The sequence below is a fragment of the Amia ocellicauda genome, chromosome 2, assembly GCF_036373705.1.
Source record: "Amia ocellicauda isolate fAmiCal2 chromosome 2, fAmiCal2.hap1, whole genome shotgun sequence".
Classification (NCBI taxonomy): Eukaryota; Metazoa; Chordata; class Actinopteri; order Amiiformes; family Amiidae; genus Amia; species Amia ocellicauda.
In genome coordinates, this window is record NC_089851.1 from 10489859 (window position 1) to 10510101 (window position 20243).

The 20243-nt window shown below is 40.0% G+C and overlaps 1 protein-coding gene across 1 annotated transcript; it reads right to left on the reverse strand.

The window, feature by feature from the left end:
• Window positions 1–567: 567 nt before the first annotated feature.
• LOC136764126 (mycocerosic acid synthase-like polyketide synthase) lies at window positions 568–19821 on the reverse strand. Its single transcript, XM_066717947.1, has 6 exons — window positions 19764–19821; window positions 12051–12204; window positions 11133–11293; window positions 10600–10803; window positions 8418–8599; window positions 568–7835 (listed from the first exon to the last, which is right to left on the reverse strand). The coding sequence occupies exons 1-6, from the start codon at window positions 19819–19821 to the stop codon at window positions 2250–2252; spliced, it is 6345 nt and encodes a 2114-aa protein (XP_066574044.1). The 3' UTR covers window positions 568–2249.
• Between the last annotated feature and the right edge of the window lie 422 nt (window positions 19822–20243).

The following is a 20243-nucleotide window of genomic DNA, read 5'->3' on the forward strand; positions in this document are numbered from 1 at the left end:
ACACCAACACAGCAGGCACTGGATGAAGTATAACAAAGTGTTTTGCAGTGCCTGGAATAAAATAATCATGTCAAATAATAGCCACAGCGACAGATGCATCTTTCGGGAAAATAGGGTGATGGGGCAATGGAACATGCATGCAATTTTTTTATGAATGGTTGTCGTGACTTTTCTGATTTTTTCCATTGACTTACAGCAAAGCAGCATCAGAGTTGGCGACGTGACATATATTTTGATCTCTGATTTCTTGTTCATAGAATGAGCTGGACATGAAAAACTCACTCCACAGAATATGTTTCTACTTATAGAATAGCCTGAGAAAATATGGATTTTCTGAGGAGTTCCCCAAAAATACACTTGTAGCTACTTGTAGATGTAGCTGTAGACAATTTTGGATATCTGCAGGTATTCTAATGCGATTCAACATGGTATTCTTTTTCAAATCTGTTTTTGAGGTTATTTTTGAATTTGTGTTAACAAATGTAATGTTTTTGTTGAGAGGGTACGTTTATTTTGAATTCCATGGCGATCAATTTACTCTGTAATAGAGTATATTTGCAAGTCTACAAGAAGAATCTGTCACAAGCATAGAAATATATGGTACTGTCCAGGTAGAAATGAACCTTGTGCATATTATTGACAAGATTTAAAGTTTAATATTATGAATACATATAACATTTGCTAAATGCTAACAATATCATGTATTTTATTAAGCATTGTTAACAGGGGTGGGATGTACAATGTTTGTAGGGAGGCTAAGGATACTCAGAAATGACTCTTTAAAGTATATGTACATATTAATCAGAAAAGCATTTCAGGGTTTAGGTGGACTGTTTCCTCCCTCTTTTGTTAATTAAAGAAACATCCTAACTGAGGTGTGAGAGATTTCAAAATGCAACAGTTTTTGAAATAAAAATGCAGAGTGTATGTTTTTCTATTTTATTCATTTGAACTTTTACCTTTCTTGGGTTTGTTTGAGCTATCACATAGTAATACATATCCATTATGTACACCATACACAAGTTCTGCCATGAAAACTCAGCTAAGAGCAGCATAGTGCATAACAGCATAACATTTTCTTTGCCACACAGAAAAATAATTTGAACACATTTTTGGTTCATTCAATTCATGTTATTTTCATAAATATGTTATTTAATCACATTTGTGATGTAAAATAATCCCTCTCTGTGTAATTTCTGGTCTTACATTTCTTACACAATGGATAGCTTTTTAACCACATACAAAATTAAATAAAGATTTGCAAATTACACTTAATTTCATTATACATCAACCATGATAAATAAAGTTTTTTCCCCCCTTTAAGTTTAACATTTAATTTATTTTTCAAGCTTATGTTGATTACATATCAAATTAATACACATTTCAGGTAGAACATAAGAAAGTTTACAAATGAGAGGAGGCCATTCACCCCATCGTGCTCGTTTGGTCTCCATTAATTACTAAGTGATCCAAGCATCCTATCCAGTCTATTTTTGAATGTTCCTAAATTGTCGGCTTCAACCACATTGCTGGGGAGTTTGTTCCAGATTGTGATGCCTCTCTGTGTGAAGAAGTGTCTCCTGTTTTCCGTATTGAATTCCTTGGAGCCCAATTTCCATTTGTGTCCCCGGGTCTGTGTGTCCCTGCTGATCTGGAGAAGCTGCTCTGGTTTGATGTGGTCGATGCCTTTCATGATTTTGAAGACTTGGATCAAGTCCCCATGTAGTCTCCTCTGTTCCAGGGTGAAAAGGTTCAGTTCCTCAGTCTCTCAGTAGGACTTTCCCTTCAGACCTGGAATAAGTCTGGTTGCTCTCCTCTGAACTGCCTCTAGAGCAGGATATCCTTCTTGAAGTGTGGAGCCCAGAACTGCACACAGTATCCAGATGAGCTCTAACTAGTGCATTGTACAGTCTGAACATTACTTCCCTTGTTCTCAATTCTACACTTTTGACAATATACCCTAACAGTTATACAACATTTACTGTACTTGGCAGAGTTGTTATATCCACCACAGAGAACATCAGTATTTGTTACTAACAAAACAATCTCTAGAAGTCGACACATTTTTAGATAGAGAAGCATTATTTCCAAATGTATTTCACAGTGGACAGTTTATACCTATTATGTGTGTTAAATACATTAGACTTTGACAGCAAATGGCAGTAGTTCTTCTAATTTATCCATGGCAACTGGGCTCAGCCACAACAAAAGACAAATATAGCAACTGGAAATAATCAAAGGGTTTCAATCTAAAATTTTGAGTTGTCATTTTCATTTTCCATCTCAGTCTTGCTCAAGGACATTTCCTCATTCAGAAATTCTTCTGATCTGCCTTCTTCCAGAGCAGACACTAATGAAAACACTGTTGCGTTCGGGTCAAGTAATTTAACAAGGGGAACATTGATATTTCTCTCCTGAAAGATTCGATTTTGCAGTGTCATAGCCAACATTGAGTCGATTCCCAATGCAGAAAGTGTCACATCATTTCCCAGGTCATCAATCTCTATATTAATTTCATCAGACAGCAGAGACCTAACATACTCATCAGATGAGGAGATCGAAGTGGTCTGCACAGCCTGAGGTTCGATTAATTGTCCCTTTTTCAGTTCCTCTGTCACTAAGGCAACTAAACGCATTTTTAGAGAGGGGTTTTGAGAAAGGACATGACTGCTTAGGTTTTTAAAGCTAAACTTGCACACAACCTGCTGGGGATTATTCATCATCAAACACTGTTCAAGACCTTCGAGAATCTCTTGGGCCTCCATGATCATCATTCCCTTTGCCTCAAGAAATCGCTGGAAATGCTCCTTGTTCAGCAGGAGACCCAGATTCAAAGCCCCCCAATTAATGGACTGCCCGGGAAGCCCAAGGTTTCTCCGGTAATGGCAAAACACATCCAGAAATGAATTTGCTGCCGCATAGTTTATTTGAGCAGAATTACCAATGAAGGAGGTGATGGAAGAGTAGCAAACAAAGTAGTCTAGCTTACAGTTCCTAGTTGCGTAATGCAGGTTCAAGGCACCATTAACTTTAGGTTTCAGGACTTTCTCAAAGTGTGATTTGTCTAGAGTTTGAATTAATCCATCATGTAAAACGACGGCACTGTGAAATACCCCTCTGATGGGAAATGAAGGAAATGTCTGTCCAATAACATGCATTGATTTCATAACATGCTCGGGAACTGAAATGTCACACTGCAAGCTAATAACAGAGGCTCCAACATCTTCCTGTAGATTATTAATCTCCAGCAGCATCTCAGGTGAAGGAGCACGTCTAGAAAGAATGACAATGCAGCCCCCTCCTCGCACAGCAATGAACTTCACGGTCTCAAACCCCAAACCTGAGAGCCCTCCTGTCACTATATACACAGCATTTTTGTGGAAAAGCTGTTTTTCAGTCTCCAGAAGTGGAATATCAGAAAGTTTGCCTTGTGATGTGTTGTCCAGCACAACTACAGGTATGGTCTTAGACCTGATATAGGATTCAGACTCTTCAAGAGGCAGAAAGTCAATGCTTCCAGATGCTGATCTTTGAAATATGGTACTTTGGAGATCTAGAGATTTCTCATCCATGTGTATTGATTTAATCCAGTGATAGATTCGTTTTTTCTGTGTCTTGAGATAAGCCTTTTGGAAAACATTGCCTACTTGAACAGTGTGAAGGCAAAGTCTTTCATTTTCACTTTGAAAGAGGTTTTGAGAGAATGTTGATGGCAACTGGTTGTCACACACTACAATAATATGTTTGGCACTGGAAACACTGCATGCTTTTGCAACTGAGGATGCATCAAATGGAGGCAAAAGGACAAATGCATCACAGTTATTTACATTGTCTAATAATCCACTGAACTGTGTCCCAGCAAAAGCAACCCACCCAAATTTGTTTGCTGCAACTAACAAAACCCGCAGAAAACTTGACTCAGGTATAGTGGAGATTATGCCCAACTTTCTCTGTTTTATTTTGGGTAATGCATGATTCAGGATTTCCCAGGCCAGTATGAAGAAGGATACACATGGTACATCCATGAGAAATGGAAGCTTCTTTGCATTATAACATACATCTTCAGCAATAATGACCTTGGAGGATGCAGCAATGGGGTAACATGACACAATGTGATCTCCCACTTTCAACTTTTTGACATCAATACCTACAGCTGTAATTTCGCCACAGAAGTCGAGTGCTAAAAGTTTGTGGTTTTGAGATGCATACTCACTCCAGTACATTGTCTGACCATACTTCAAATCAGAAAGGCTGACAGGATAGAAATCTGATGAATGGACACATATTTTATTTATCTGAACCTCTACTGTTTGTGTCATAGTTTGCTTATCAGTGCTTATCATGGAGGGACTGGCACACAAGCTTGTCATTTTGTATGGATCAGCAGTTTGCAGGGCGAACCGTTGTGAATCTGAGGCCACAGCTTTTCTCTGAATGCTGCCAATGCTTTTAATGGGCGTACGAGTAATTTCAGTTGTGTAAACCTGACCTTTGCTAATGATTACTTCAGAATATTGGTGACCCTTCTGTGAATTAATGACCTGGGCCAACGCAGTAATACCCTCACTTACAGAATCTATATCAATCAGCTGGAAAGAGAGATTTGAAATCTCTGCTGCACAAGACCTTGTCATGCCAGAGAGCACAAACCCTGGACTAATGTAATCAACCAGTTTCTCTGTCATTCTGTAGGTGATAGCTCTGATGGTACATGAGGACCATTCCTCCTTCATCTTCTTAACGATTTGACAGTAAATGTCACAAACGCTAACCAAGTACTCAAGAACTTTCTCTGTTTTCAGATCAGTGAAGTTTCCAATTCCCCACAGGAATAAAACCTCATCATAATCTCTGTCAGCAGGTAGCTTATTTAAGTTGGCAAACATATCAAGGATGTTAAAGGTTAACAGTTTTGCTGGGTCGTTGTAGGATATGTATGTAGAGTTTTTATGCAAGTGCTGTCTTAGTGCTTTGGCCACTCCTAGTTTGTCTGCAAAGACCAAGGCCTTTGTTTTACGATCATCGGAGCCCAAGTCCTCCTGAATTACCGTTAACTTATTTTGAAAGAAGAACTCTTCAGCAACTGAGAACGCTCTTCCCAAAAAAGTAATCCTAACATGTTTAAGTTCAACTAAAACAAGGCCTTCCTTGCTTGTGAAGCACCCACACACCTCAAGATAGGTAGATGTCTCTTTGGTTGTTCTTAAATACAGAACCATTTCCTCCTGCAGGGGCTCTAAAACTGTCAAACTGCCTATAGCTGAAGGGAACCCGGGTCTTGATTTGAACCCACTGGCTGCTACAACAGCTGTCATCTGCAAGAAATAATCTAACACCACTGGATGAATGCAGTAGTCATGTAACTGGGTCACAGTTTCTTCTGGTACCTTCACACTAGTCACAGCTTCCTTTAACTCTGCCCCACAGTGCACATCTCTAAGTTGTTTGAAAACTGAGCTGTACTGAAACCCAACCTCAGAGAGTTTCTTGTAGATTTCTTCCGACTTTACTACCGAGGTACATCTTTCATAGACAAAGTCCAGTATGATTGTACTTTCATCAACTGCCTTTCTTCTGCTACAATCAATAGTTCCAGATGCATAGGTTGCTAATGGCGACTTTATTTTAATTATATTTTCTGTCTCAGTTAGTTCAAGCTGCACTTTCATTTCAGGAGAATTGTGGCTTATAATGAAAGGGCTCTGGAAATTAAGAGTGATTTGCAATGAGCTGAGGGGCACTTTTGGTTTTGTACTTGCCATGAAAGATGCCAATCCCAATTCAACATACAGGGCAGCTGGCACTATAACGACACCATTGTTTTTATGGCCGTAAATATAAGCTATTTCATCTGATGAAAGGTTGCACTTGAATTCTTTACTGTCACTGTTTGTCTGGCGGAGCACAGGGTGATTAGAACCTGACACATGCTCGTTTCCTTTCCGTACCAATTCAAAATATGTCTCTTTCTTTAGACTGTCAAACTGATACTTTGGGAAAGGTGTTGGCACTGTCTCTTGTCCTTGGAAAATGTGTGCCCAGGAGACTTCGAACCCCATCTCAAAGAGATTTGACACAAGAGAAAGCAATGCCTCATGGTCATTGTCTGGCTTTACTGATGGAAAGACTGTGGTGTCATTTCCTATTGTCTCCATGATATTCCTCTGCAGTGCCCTTCTTGGGCCTATTTCTACAAACACTACATTCTTGTCTTTGGCCGCAAATCTCACTGCCTGCTCAAATTCAACGGGTTCTCTAATGTTCCTGGCCCAATATTCGCCTGTGAGGAAATCTCCTGTAGAGCAAACCTTCCCTGTTACAGTTGAAATCAGCTCTATGTCCAATTTATTCTCTTTTAAGAAACCTATGTTTTCTTTAATTGGGTTCAAAATGGGATCCATCATGTGGCTGTGGTATGCAGCTGGGACATCCAAAACATGTAGGAACAGATTCTTGGTTTGGAATGAGGTTTTGAGTATCTGATGTAGGCTTTCTACAGCATCTGCATCCCCTGATAAGGTACATGACTGAGGGCTGTTAAAGGCAGCAAGGCAAAGTTTTCCTGAATAGTCAGGGAGCAGTTTTAAAACCTCTGGCACTGCTATATTGCTCACAACAAGCATTTTCCCTCCAGTCACCTTAGCCTGCAAAGTGCTACGGAAGAAAATTACTTTAACTGCGTCCTCAAGGGACAGTAATCCTGAACAATGGGCTGCAGCAATCTCTCCCACAGAGTGCCCAAGTATTACATCTGGTTTGATACCCCAGTGCTTTAACAGGCTGGCAATAGCAACTTGAATGGCAAAGAGAAGCGGCTGGACAACATCTGGTTTGGAGAAATCATCGTTAACATAATCATTCTCTAACTTTTCCAAGAGGTTCAGGGGTTTGTAATTCTGGAAAATGTTTTCTACCTCTTTCACCTTTTCTCTGAAAACATGCTCCTCTTTTAACAGTTGCTTGCACATGCCTCTGTAGGTCACCCCATTCCCACAAAACACAAAACCTAGTCGGGGATCTGCTTTTGATGGAACAATCTTTTTCTTTGTTGCAGAATTAAGTTGCTCAGTTAAATTACTGAGAGAAGATGCAACAAAGGCTTTTCTGTATTTGAGTCTTGAGTGACTTCTCCTACATGCAGATGTATAGGACAGATTTGGAAGGTTCACTCTGTTGTCTTTGCTGATTCTTTGGACTGTGTCTTCCAACATCATTTTCAAAGACTTTTCTGAGGCTGCAGACAGCACAAACAATTTAGGAGAATTGTGAACCTCTGCCTTAACAGCATGGTTTGGTCTGTACTGTCTCACAACAGCATGTGCATTGGTGCCTCCAAACCCAAAGTTATTGATACCTGCAGCCCTTCCTAGTGGCCCACTATTTTCCCACTTCACTGCTGTGATGGGCACTCTGAGGTTCAGGGCTTTGGCATCGATGCTTGCATTGTCTTCAGAATAAAACAGCGAGGGGACAATGGTTTCATGGTGCATCATCAACAGGACCTTGATAAACCCTGCTATGCCTGCTGTAGACTCAGTGTGTCCAATGTTACCTTTCACAGAGCCGATGTAAAGAGCTGGTGATCCTTGGGGTTGGGCTTTGGCAATGATGCTGGAGATGCTGCCTGCTTCTGTGGGGTCACCTACAGGGGTTCCTGTCCCATGAGCCTCTACATATTGGACATGTGAAGGGTCAATCTGTCGACAGTAAATGGTTTTCAGCAGTTCCTCCTGTTGAGTCATGGAGGGCTTGGTGATTGGAGTGACTGTGCGGCCATCTTGATTAATGGCAGTGCTGCTTATGATGCCCCACACATGGTCAAAATCCTTCTTAGCCTGTTTACAGAGGAGGTGAATCACTTTTGTGTATGTGTCCATTACTCTTTTTAAAGATAAATACATTAAAATTACATCTGAAAAAAGGTGCTTGGAATATTTGTCAGCCAAAATCAGCATTTCTTTATATAAAATGTATGCAGATGTTACAGTTTAAATGACTGAGGAGAACAATTCATTATTATCTATACTTAGAAAAGCTGTTAATTTTTTATTAAATATGCATTTAAAAACTGATGCACCCTATCATACAATATTGTCAGATATTTCAACTGAGTCCCCCATAATTTTTACAGCTTAGATTTTTATATATATATATATATATATATATATATATATATATATATATATATATAATCACAATTATTAATAAATCAAGATTGTTGTTTTCTGTACAAGAATGCACGCAACGATTGTGTGCCTGATTGCAATTTCATAAACAACATATATATCCCTAGAACACTACTTCATTCATACAAATATACATTTTCTAAATTGATTCTTAAGCACATATGTGCATACAACAGTACATTTTAAACATGTTCATTAAATCTCTTAAATGTAATTCGTTGCAAAGATTACCTTTTCCAGTGGCTTAAGTAAGACAACTCCACAGCCTTCCCCTCTTCCATAGCCATCTGCTTTGCTGGAGAAGGGTTTGCTGGTGCCATCAGGCGAGACCATTTTTGCTTTGCTGAGAGCAACAAAAACTTGAGGCTCAATGATGCAATTGACACCTCCACAAATCGCCATTTCACAGTCCCCTGGAAATACACAGCAATATATATTAAATGTATGTTATCAGAAAAAAACATTATTTTAGCAAAAGTTTAGTTTTTGAGGATGAGGTAAAAAAACACAAGAAATACATCTATACAGTTATATACTATTACATCTACAGAACAATGTTCATCAATTAGAATAGTAACCAGGATCGTTATGACAAATCACAGATCATTTGCCAAATATATGTATTTGAATTGAATTAACTGCCTATGTACACTCACCTAAAGGATTATTAGGAACACCATACTAATACTGTGTTTGAACCCCTTTCGCCTTCAGAACTGCCTTAATTCTACGTGGCATTGATTCAGGCATTGATTGAGGTGCTGAAAGCATTCTTTAGAAATGTTGGCCCATATTGATAGGATAGCATCTTGCAGTTGATGGAGATTTGTGGGATGCACATCCAGGGCACGAAGCTCCCGTTCCACCACATCCCAAAGATGCTCTATTGGGTTGAGAACTGGTGACTGTGGGGGCCAGTTTAGTACAGTGAACTCATTGTCATGTTCAAGAAACCAATTTGAAATGATTCGACCTTTGTGACATGGTGCATTATCCTGCTGGAAGTAGCCATCAGAGGATGGGTACATGGTGGTCATAAAGGGATGGACATGGTCAGAAACAATGCTCAGGTAGGCCGTGGCATTTAAACGATGCCCAATTGGCACTAAGGGGCCTAAAGTGTGCCAAGAAAACATCCCCCACACCATTACACCACCACCACCAGCCTGCACAGTGGTAACAAGGCATGATGGATCCATGTTCTCATTCTGTTTACGCCAAATTCTGACTCTACCATCTGAATGTCTCAACAGAAATCGAGACTCATCAGACCAGGCAACATTTTTCCAGTCTTCAACTGTCCAATTTTGGACATATCAAAAAAGGTAACAAAACTCCCCCAATGACATAGTTGGATAATGAAAAAAAAAAAGATTAGACAATGGAGGAGTTTACATGCAGTGTTTTTAACTTGTGAAATGGCCCAAGAGCTGCCCAAACCCTCAACAGAATCAGGTGTGCGTCCAAAACAAAACAGCCCCAGAGAAGCACAGGGTCAATCCCAAATACTGGAGTAAATGACATAAAATGACGAAAATACAGTAAAAACAAGCCCATTTCCACATGTAAAGCCACATTTCACGGGTAAGAGTTACAGAGATAATCATATATATCCTTAAATGGACGCATTTTAAAAGTGAAAGATAACTGATCAGTTTATTGTGGGTTTCAAGGTAAAGTAAGTTGCTGATGGATGTTTCATGGCTGTGGTGTATTTTAGGTTAAAGGCAATGTGGAAAGCTGTTTTTATTGTTGTGGATTTGTTATGCTGTGTTTAGTACTGTACATTGTGTTGTAATCCACACTTTATAAAACATTTCTATTTATGGCTTGCTAGCTCCATTAGTGACATGAAATAAAACAAACTTTTGAACAAGGCACAAGCCACAGCTGCACACTGTTTAATTTGAACACGTTGTCACATGACAACTCCGGATTTGGTGATGTAAGTGTCTTGAGTATTGTTCTCCGCACATGTAAACCACCCTTTCTGGGATTTTCCAGCAAAATCTGCACGACAACTGTATGTAGAGCTAATTTACATATTAATTCACTCCATTGCCCTTAATTTGCGTGTCATAAAACCATGTAAACGCCAAGCAAGAGAGGGTAATTTCAGCTTTGAATCGAGCATATTATCTCAAGGCCCTGTAGCCCATTAGGTTAACCACCCCTGTATTTCAACCATAGGTTTAGAAGATGGTGAACATGGTCTACATATTTGTTTGTTTGATTCAGAACTAACACAGGGAAATGTCTGCAGAGCTTTACTGAACAATAACACTCAGGACTGCAAAAAGATCATATGAAGGAAAGATAGTTTTGGAAAAAAAAATACAAAATAAAGCTATTGACATTTTGCAAATTTGGAATACTGTCCTTTACATATCAGTCAAATAAAGAGTGTTGTTACCTTGTCGTATGGCCTGGCAGGCAGTGTGAAGAGCAACAAGGGATGAGGAGCAGGCGCTGTCTAAGGCATAGGAGGGCCCAGTGAAGTTGAAGGTGTAGGAGATCCTGTTGGCCGCGATGCTCATTGCTGTTCCTGTGCCTGTGTAGTGGTTAATTGTGCTGGGACTGTTGTTCACTAGGCCTGCATAATCTCTGTTCATGAGACCTGCAAGAAAATTGTTTTTGGGGGGAAATTAACAAGCCTTGTGAATAGTGAAAGGTAGGCCTACATTATTCCATCCCTTAGAACAGTGGAGAGCAACCTAAATTAATCAAAAGAGGAAGGGCAAGGAGTGTGGGCTCTGAGTCATCATCTTTTGGTATGACCAGGAAAGGAGCTCCTTTTGCAGCAGGGATCAAGTGGGAGTCCAGGGACTCAGTGTAGCCTTGTGAATCCCCTTTCCCTGCACCAGGATTTAAATAATGTGTAAGATAGTACTAATGTAGTCATGGATATATTAAGTCACCACAACATTAAGAAAATAAGATCAATACCAATGTAAACCCCTGTTCTGGTTCCACTGGCCTTCTCCATTGGCAGCCCAGCATCCTCTAGGGCTCTGAAGGTACACTCCAAGAGAAGCTTATGTTGCGGGTCCATGCCACCAGCCTCGGCTTCAGTAATGCCAAAGAGCTTGTGGTCAAATGCGTTGAACCTGGAAAGTGGGAAAAAAGTCAACAGACATTTTAAGAGAAGAGAAGATTTTATAGAATAAAAACTGTACTTAATTGAACTTCAAATACAGCAGTACCAGTATATGCGAGAGCCAGAGGCGATTCTAGGGTATGTGGGGGCCCCAGGCCAAATAATTCCTGACGGTGATGCAGCGGAGGGGCAGTGAGGCTGAGTTTTCTTCCGTGAGAGCCTGATAGCTGGGGGGGGGGTGGGTTGAGGTTTCTTCTGTGAGAGCGGGGGGGGGAGGTGGCATTTGGGGCCTCAGCCCGGGTGCCTAGGATGCCTACCCCCTTGCAACGCCCCTGGCAAGAGCCTGTTTATATGCGCGTTTCAGGAAGATCTACCACAATACGCACAATACATACCAGATATACAAGATTAAGCTATTGTGAGTTTCTAGTATTGATCAGCAACTATTTTGGACTTATCCAGATTAATGATTGTTGTCTTATACAATAACTGTGTGTATCTGCCTTTCTTTCTGTGTCTTGAGAAGTCTGTAGCAGACAGAGACATTCAGTTCTGAAAACATTTGATTTCCCTTGCCTTGACACTTTCGGGGGAATATTGAATTGTATGAATTTCTTTGCTCGGGGCTCAGAACCGTTGCTGAGTCTCTCACCTCTATCTCTGTATTATTTTTTTACCATTATCTAATAAACATCGTATTGATTCACTTTGGTCCTGTGGATTCCTTACACTATGATATTAATACTTTAATTAATAGCTTCTCTTACCCATCAATAAGAGCAGCTCTGGCAGTCCGTGATTTCCCGGGCATGTTGTCGTCAGGATCATACCAGGCAGCGCTGTTGAACCTCTCATTGGGAATCTCCACAGCACAGTTCTTTCCTTCCAAGAGGACTTTCCAGAAATTGTCTATTCCTTCACCTTAAAATAATAAAATGACATGTTGATGGTCAGTGCTTTTTCTTCTCCACTTAGGGCCAGATTAAAACCACCTGCTAATAGGAAACTGGAAGCCTGTACTCAGGAGATGCTTATATTTCTTCATCAGATGCTTATTTTGTCTATTAATAAAAAACATATCAAGCACATTTGAAATGTATTTGATATCAACGTTTGTATTTTTTAAATTATAACATTTTATTTAATTATTAATTGATTTAATCTGATTACTCAAGACGTATCTTTTCAGACTCTACTTCTAATTTAGCCATTCATTCTCCTGTAAGATTGCACTTTTGATTGTACTACTGTCTTGCGTTACTAGTACTCGTATTGTTATTTTGATTTCCAATATGCTCCCTTTCCCTTGACCCTTGACTGTGACCTAACAATGTCTGCACTCGGCTTTTACAACCCAGGATGTAAGACCTCATATACTGTATACACTTGTGTAAATTGGAATTTATAAAATGTATTCTGGTTTGAATTGCAATGTAATATGTAAATTGGAATTTGTAATGTTTTATGCCTTGAACTGCACTGTATTTTTGCACTTTGTATTGCGCTTATATTTTGTAAGTCACCCTGGATAATGGTGTCTGCTAAGAAAATAAATAATAATAATAATATAGGGTTCAGGGGCCACAGTATAGTTAACACATTATTTATCTTTCATGAATACATTTAACTCTACAAATAACAATGGTATATGTTTTCCCGTATCTGAAAGCGAAAGATGGACAAGATGGGGGGTCTGGGGGATGGGGGTAGGTTGATGGTTGGGTCTTGTCAGAAAGTTTTGAACCAAAACCTGACAGTCCATTCAGGTAACTAAGATCTTTATATGGAAATTACACTTTCCCAGTAAATCTCAAGGCAAATCTGTTAAATGTGTAATTTGAGTGTAATTTCACACATAAGAACATAAGAAAGTTTACAAATGAGAGGAGGCCATTCGACCCATCATGCTCGTTTGGTGTCCATTAATAACTAAGTGATCCAAGGATCCTATCCAGTCTATTTTTAAATGTTCCCAAATTTTCAGCTTCAACCACATCGCTGGGGAGTTTGTTCCAGATTGTGACGACACTCTGTGTGAAGAAGTGTCTCCTGTTTTCTGTCTTGAATGCCTTGAAGCCCAATTTCCATTTGTGTCCCCGGGTCCGTGTGTCCCTGCTGATCTGGAAAAGCTCCTCTGGTTTGATGTGGTCAATGCCTTTCATGAATTTGAAGACTTGAATCAAGTCCCCATGTAGTCTTCTCTGTTCCAGGGTGAAAAGGGACATTGCCTTCAGACCTGGAATAAGTCTGGTTGCTCTCCTCTGAACTGGCTCTAGCTGCGATATCTTTCTTGTAGTGTGGAGCCCAGAACTGTACACAGTATCCAGATGAGCGCATTGTACAGTCTGAACATTACTGCCCTTGTTCTCAATTCTACACTTTTGACAATATACCCTAATATCCTGTTTGCATTTTTTATTGCTTCCCCACATTGTTTGAATGGAGAAAGTGAGGAGTCCATGTAGACTCCTAGGTCTTTCTCATGTGTTACTTCATCTAGTTCAGGGGTGTCAAACTTGGGGGCCGAATATGGGCCCCCAATGGTGTAAAGGTGGTGTATCGTTAAGTAAATGGCCCACGACAGGTTTTGAATGAGGAAATTGTGTGTGAAAAATACATTTCCCTTCAGCCATTGCGAAGTAGGGTTTTAACAGCCAATCATAGGCTGAGTTACTTTCCATGTTCCTGTTCTTTTAGTAATCTGCAATAAACAACTCAAAATGTCCAAGAAAAGAAAAATCGACAAGGAAGGTAGAGTGTTTCAGGAAAGGTGGGAGTGGGAATATCTGTTTGTGGAGTTTAAAACCTGTATTCCTCGATTGTAAGGAGAGTTTAGCTGGGATGAAAAAATTCAATATACGGCGTCACTATGAGACTAAACACAAAGAAAAGTATGGGTGTTTGGAGAGAGAGCAAAGGCTGCACAAAGTGGCTGGAAAAAAAAAAAATTCTTGAACTACAGCAAACCATGTTCAAAAGGGCAAAACCAGAGAGCGATGCTGCCTTTAAATTGAGTTACATTGTATCTTTTTTAAAGAACTGTGTGCTTAAAGCCAGCGTTGTAGTGTGTCCAGACAAAAATAATTTGTTTGCACGAAATACTGTTGCCGAAAGACTAGATGATTAAGCTGCTAATCTCAAAGACCAGCTAGCAGAAAAAGCAAGTAATTTCATTGCATACTCGCCTGCTGTTGATGAGAGCAGACACAGCCCAGTTATCTATTTTTACCTGGGAGATAAATTCAGATTTAAATGTTACTGAAGAGCTTTTGGATGCTGCAGCAATGCACGCCACCACCACAGCAAATGACATCTTTCAGCAAGTTGAGAGATGCGTGAACCGAATTAAATTGGAAATGGAAGAAATGAGTGGTTCTGAGCACAGACGGAGCACCTGCGCTGTGTGGTGGGAAAACCAGGTGTGCTTGCTAAGATTCAAAAAAATCTACGAGAGGAAAATGATCAGTGTCCCAGGACAATTTCTCATTGCATTGTACATCAGGAAGCATTGTGTGGGAAGGTGCTGAATATGGATCATGTAATGCACACGGCAACAAAAACTGTACATTTGATCATGGCTAGAGGTTTAAATCACTGCCGATTCCAGGCATTCCTTGAGGAGCTTAATGTTGAATGTGGCGATTTGCCCAGAAGTGCGCTGGCTGAGTCGGGGCATAGCTACAGGGAGAAATCAGATTTTTTTTCTGCAAAACAAAGGGAGACAAATATCAGAGCTCTCGGATGAAAGCTGGCTATGCGATCCTTCATTTGTATGTGATGTTACTGAGCATCTTAACACCTTAAATGTGAAGCTAATGGGCAGTAAACAGGTCATAACAGATGTATGACAGTGTGAAAGCATTTCAGCTTAAATTACGTTTATGGGAGAAGCAAATGCAGCAAGGAAAACTTTTCCATTTCCCGACTTGCCAAGCCATCTCTAACTCTCTCACAAATGTCACTATTCCCAGCGCTGGATTCACAGCAAAACTGAACTTGCGTAAAGAATTTGAGCACCGCTTCTTGGATTTTAACAAACAGTTTTTCTCCAACCCGTTTGGTGTTGATGTGAACAATGCTCCAGAGCACATCCAGATGGGATTGATTGAATTGCAATGCAATGACACACTTAAGGCAAAGTTCAATTCCATTGGCGCTGCAGAGTTTTACCACTTAGTCACGTTACCACAGATCTACCTGCATACTGCACAAGTCCTCTCACTGTTTGGATGCATATACCTGTGCAAACAGCTGTTTCACTGATGAAGCTCAACAAATCCCCCCAAACATACACTCCATACTGAAGCTAGTCTAACAGAAAAGGTGTCAAGTCTCCTCAACAAATTAACCCCCTCAGAGCAGCAATTAGGTCAGATGTGTGTTTTGAATAATCATAAATGTTAAAGATTAAGTATAATTCTAATTAATTAATTTAAATGTAGAGGGTTGCGAATTTTTTTTAAACGACTGAATTACAAATAGGGACGAGCAAATATTTATGTTTCCCTTGAATGAAACTTGAAATGATCATATGGCCTGTGGTAAAATTGAGTTTGACACCCCTGATCTAGTTCTATTCCTCCCACAGTCCCTTTGAATAGCTTGTGCTGCCAAGATTGTATCTGCTGAGCCACCTGTTTTAATATCATCTGCAAAATTGACAAGTTTGCTAACTATCCCAGAGTCCAGATCATTAATATAGATTAGAAAAAGCACAGGCCCTAGTACTGATCCCTGTGGAACTCCACTAACAACCTCACTCCAGTTAGAAGCGACTCCTCTAATCGACACCCTCTGTTTCCTTTACATCAACCAGTTCATAATCTACTTACATTACCCTGAATGCCTACAGCTTCCAATTTGAGGATCAGTCTTTGGTGTGGAACCTTGTCAAAAGCTTTATTTTATGCTTTCATGTGATCTACAGCTGCAGTTGCATGTTCAAAAAATTCTAATAAATTATTAAGACATGATCTGCCTCATCTAAACCCATGTTGACTATCTCCAAGAATATGGTTTTCATTAAGATGCTCCTCTATTTTCTGTCTAATCTTTTTTCCAACATTTTACAAGTGATGCAGGTGAGACTGATTGGTCTGTAATTTCCTGGCTCAGTTTTTTCCCCTTTCTTGTGGATTGGTTTGACATTTGCCGTCTTCCAGTCAGTGGGCACATCCCCTGTTCTAAGTGTCTTTTGGAAAATTTGAGTTAGCGGCCTATAAATAATTTCCCTAATTTCTTTAAGTACTGTTGGAAATATCCCATCTGGCCCAGGTGATTTGTTTGTTTTTAATTCTGCTAGTCCCTTTAGTACCTTCTCCTCATTTATCCTGATCTCTCTTAGGGTTTGACTGGACTGATTGTTAACCTGTGGCATGTTATCGTTTTTCTTTTGTAAAAACCTCTGTGAAATACTCATTTAGAACATTTGCCATATCTTGTTCATTTTCCAAGATGCTTCCATTTTTGCCCCTTATCTGTTTCACTTCCTCCTTTATTGACCTCTTGCTGTTGTAGTATTGAAAAAAGCTCTTAGCATTAGTTTTAGCTCCAAGAGTTTCTTTTTATGTCCCTCTTTGCTTTCCTGATCCCTTTCTTAAGATCTCTTTGGAGTTCAACATATTCTTTGTATTTTGTTTCGTCTCTATCCCTTTTGTATACGCTATAAAACATTTTCTTTCTCTTTATATATTTTTTGAATGCTTCAATTGAACCATTTTGGCCAATGTTTTTTCATCCTCAATTTGCTAAGTTTTGGTACAAATTTCTCAGTAGTATATTCTTAAAATATAACCATCCATTTTCAACTGAATCTGTATCCAGTGTGCTCCAGTCTAACTCTTCTAAGTGCCACCTCATACCTTCAAGGTTTGCTTTTCTACAATTGTAGACCATTGTTTTAGACTTGGTCCTTGGTTTTTGAAAGAATGCATCAAAGCTGACCATATTGTGACCACAGTTTGCCATTGCTTCTCTAACTAGTGTCCCTCCGACTCTATCTTGGTCATTTGAAAAGATCAAGTCAATGCATGCACTCTCCCTGGTTGGTTCCCTGACAAATTGAGTTAGAAAGCAGTCATTTACCATCTCAACCATTTCTATATCTGCTTCTGTAGTCCCAACTTGGCTTTTCCAGTCTATGTTTGGGAAATTGAAATCGACAATTATAACAGCCACATCCTTGCTACTGCAGTCCTGATTACACTGTACAATGCAACATCTTTCTGAATATCTGAGTTGTGGTGGTCCGTAACACACTCCAACCACTAATCCTCTGTATCTTGTATTCAAAAGTTTAACCCACAAAGATTTTGTTTCATTACTAGGATCTAATTTGAGTTCTTCTGCCTCAATTTCATTATTGACATATAATGCTACCACACCACCTCTTCGATTTTGCCTGTCCCTCCTAAACTGTGTGTATCCTTTCAACTTGTATTCATCCCCATTATTTTCTGTAAGCCATGTTTCTGTCACTCCTACAACACCATAGTCACATGCTAGCACTGTGGCTTCTAGGTCTAACATCTTGTTCCTTATACTCCTTGCATTGAGGTACAAACATTTCAGGACTTTCCTACTAGTAGTTTCTATTTGTTTTCTTTCCTTAGTGGAACATGTCCCATTTTCAGAACTCCCTGCCCCCCTGGTCCCTAGTTTAAATGATTCTCAATTTCTCTGCCCATACGCTCTCCCAATGCATTAGCCCCCCTTCTGTTTAGATGTAGACCGTCCGGTTTGTACAAGTCCCATCTATCCCAGAAGAAAGACCAATGCTCCATAAATCTAAAACCCTCTTCCCTACACCAAGATTTCAGCCACGTGTTAAACTTTTTAATCTCTGGCCATGCAGGTGGTACCGGAAGTATTTCTGAGAAAACTACCGTGGAGGTTCTGCTCTGTAGTTTCTTTCCTAACTCTTTAAATTTGTCTTGCAGAAACTCTGTCCTACCTTTTCCTATGTCATCGGTTCCAATTTGGACCTTGGATTCCCCCCGGCTTTGGCCAGAAGCCCGTCTACTAGTTTAGGGAGATCTGCAACCTGAGCACCAGGCAGGTAAGATACTATGCGGGTCTCCTTATCACTAGAACACACTGTGTGATCTACACCTCTAATAATTATGTTTACTAGTATAACTACCTCCCTCTTCTGGGGAGGAGTGGGCACCATGGTGCTCTGGTGCTCAACTGCCCTCCCATCACCCTCTGAGCCATTACTGTCTAACTTGGTGTCCAGCAGTTGGAACCTGTTGGGCATTTCTAGCTCTTGGGATGTCTCTAAGGGATGTGCACTCCCTTTTTCTGTGGTTATGACCTACTGTAACCCAGCAGTTCTCTACACTGTCCTGCTCTAAGGTCTCAACTCTCTTAGGTTTTGACGTGAACACCATCTCTCTCATGGGCTGATTGACTAATACTTCTAGATCACTAATACAGCACAGATAAACAAGCTGAGACTTAACATCAGGGACCTTGATCTCTAGGATTTCAACATGCCAATGGTGTTCACAAATTAAATCTTCTTGGATGAGTTCATCCAGGAAGGCAATCATTCTGCAAACAGAATACTGTAGTGGCCACATGCTTCTAAATGTTACAGGTTTTTTCTGTCTCTTGGTTCCTGTTCCCTAGTCAACTGCTTAACTTTTTGTCACAGAGAAACAGCGCAGCTCTTTCTCAACAGCTGCTTTAAGTAGCTTTTGTCTACCTTCCTCCAATTCACACCTAACTGACTCCACCTGGCCAGGGCCGGCCCATGGCTTAGGCGGAATAGGCAAATGCTAGGGGCGCCCGAATGAGTGACGATTTTTTTTTTTTTACTAATACTGTTTTAATTCGATCTGTGCACTAACTGGTTATCACGGTTGTCTTAGTTATGAAGTATGTTCTTTTACTTCCTTATTGTTCATTTATTATGTGGTTTATTGGTTTATTTGGTTATTTATTGGTTTATTGATTGGTTGCTTTTATTGCCAAGCGCACGCCGCCGGATTGCATTCACACCTGGACTTACCTGCACATTGCCTCGTTGATTGCCTTCACCGGCACCCTTACCTCTTTGTCAGTAGGTTACTGACTGACTGTGTCTCTGTGTCTAAATACTGACAGTAGGTTACTGACTGACCGGGCAAATGGAGAGGAGAGACGGGGTGTAATAATAGCCCGCGTGACAGCCAAATCAAGGCGCAGGGCTGGAGGGAAGTGGGCGGCAGAGGCGGTGAAATATAGGGAGAATGGCGAGCTCCCCGAAAAAGGATTACAGAGGAAGCCCTTGGAGACTGGACGTTATAACTCCCATTGTAAGTCGCCCTGAATAAGGGTGTATGCTAAGAGATTCAATAATAGTAAAGATAATAAAACTAATCACAATAACTGTGGGGAATGTTATTTTCAATCCAATACACTACAAAGCACAATGTCTTTCTAATATTCAAAACTCATTCCAGGCATATTTAATGTAATGATGCTTTAGTGCTTACCTCCTGGAAAATTGCATCCAATGCCTACTACTGCAATATCTTCACCAGTATCTTCCATTTTTATTTCATCACATAACAACCTAAAATAATGTAGTCAGTCAGTTTTCCTCTTTCAGTATAAAACAATACAGAAAGTACTTGTAAAAAAAACATACGTAGCGATCAGCAGATACAACCAGATTAAAATGTCAATCTCCCACTCTGAGTGGGACCTGTTAGCAACTGAATCACTTTGACATCCCAGGGTCACATCTTAATTGAGAAACAATAATACTTTATTGATGTTTTGCAACTAATTAGTGGTGTAGCTATCAGCTCAATGTAGTCCAACTACTGCAGTGTTCTCATCCCAGGTCATTCTTATTCTGTGTGATTTAGCATGCAAGAATATATCACTAATTTAATAAATTTCTCCAAAACATAGGTAGTGAAGGTATAGTGCAAACACAGTGGATAAGTTAAATACAATATAAAGTTAGT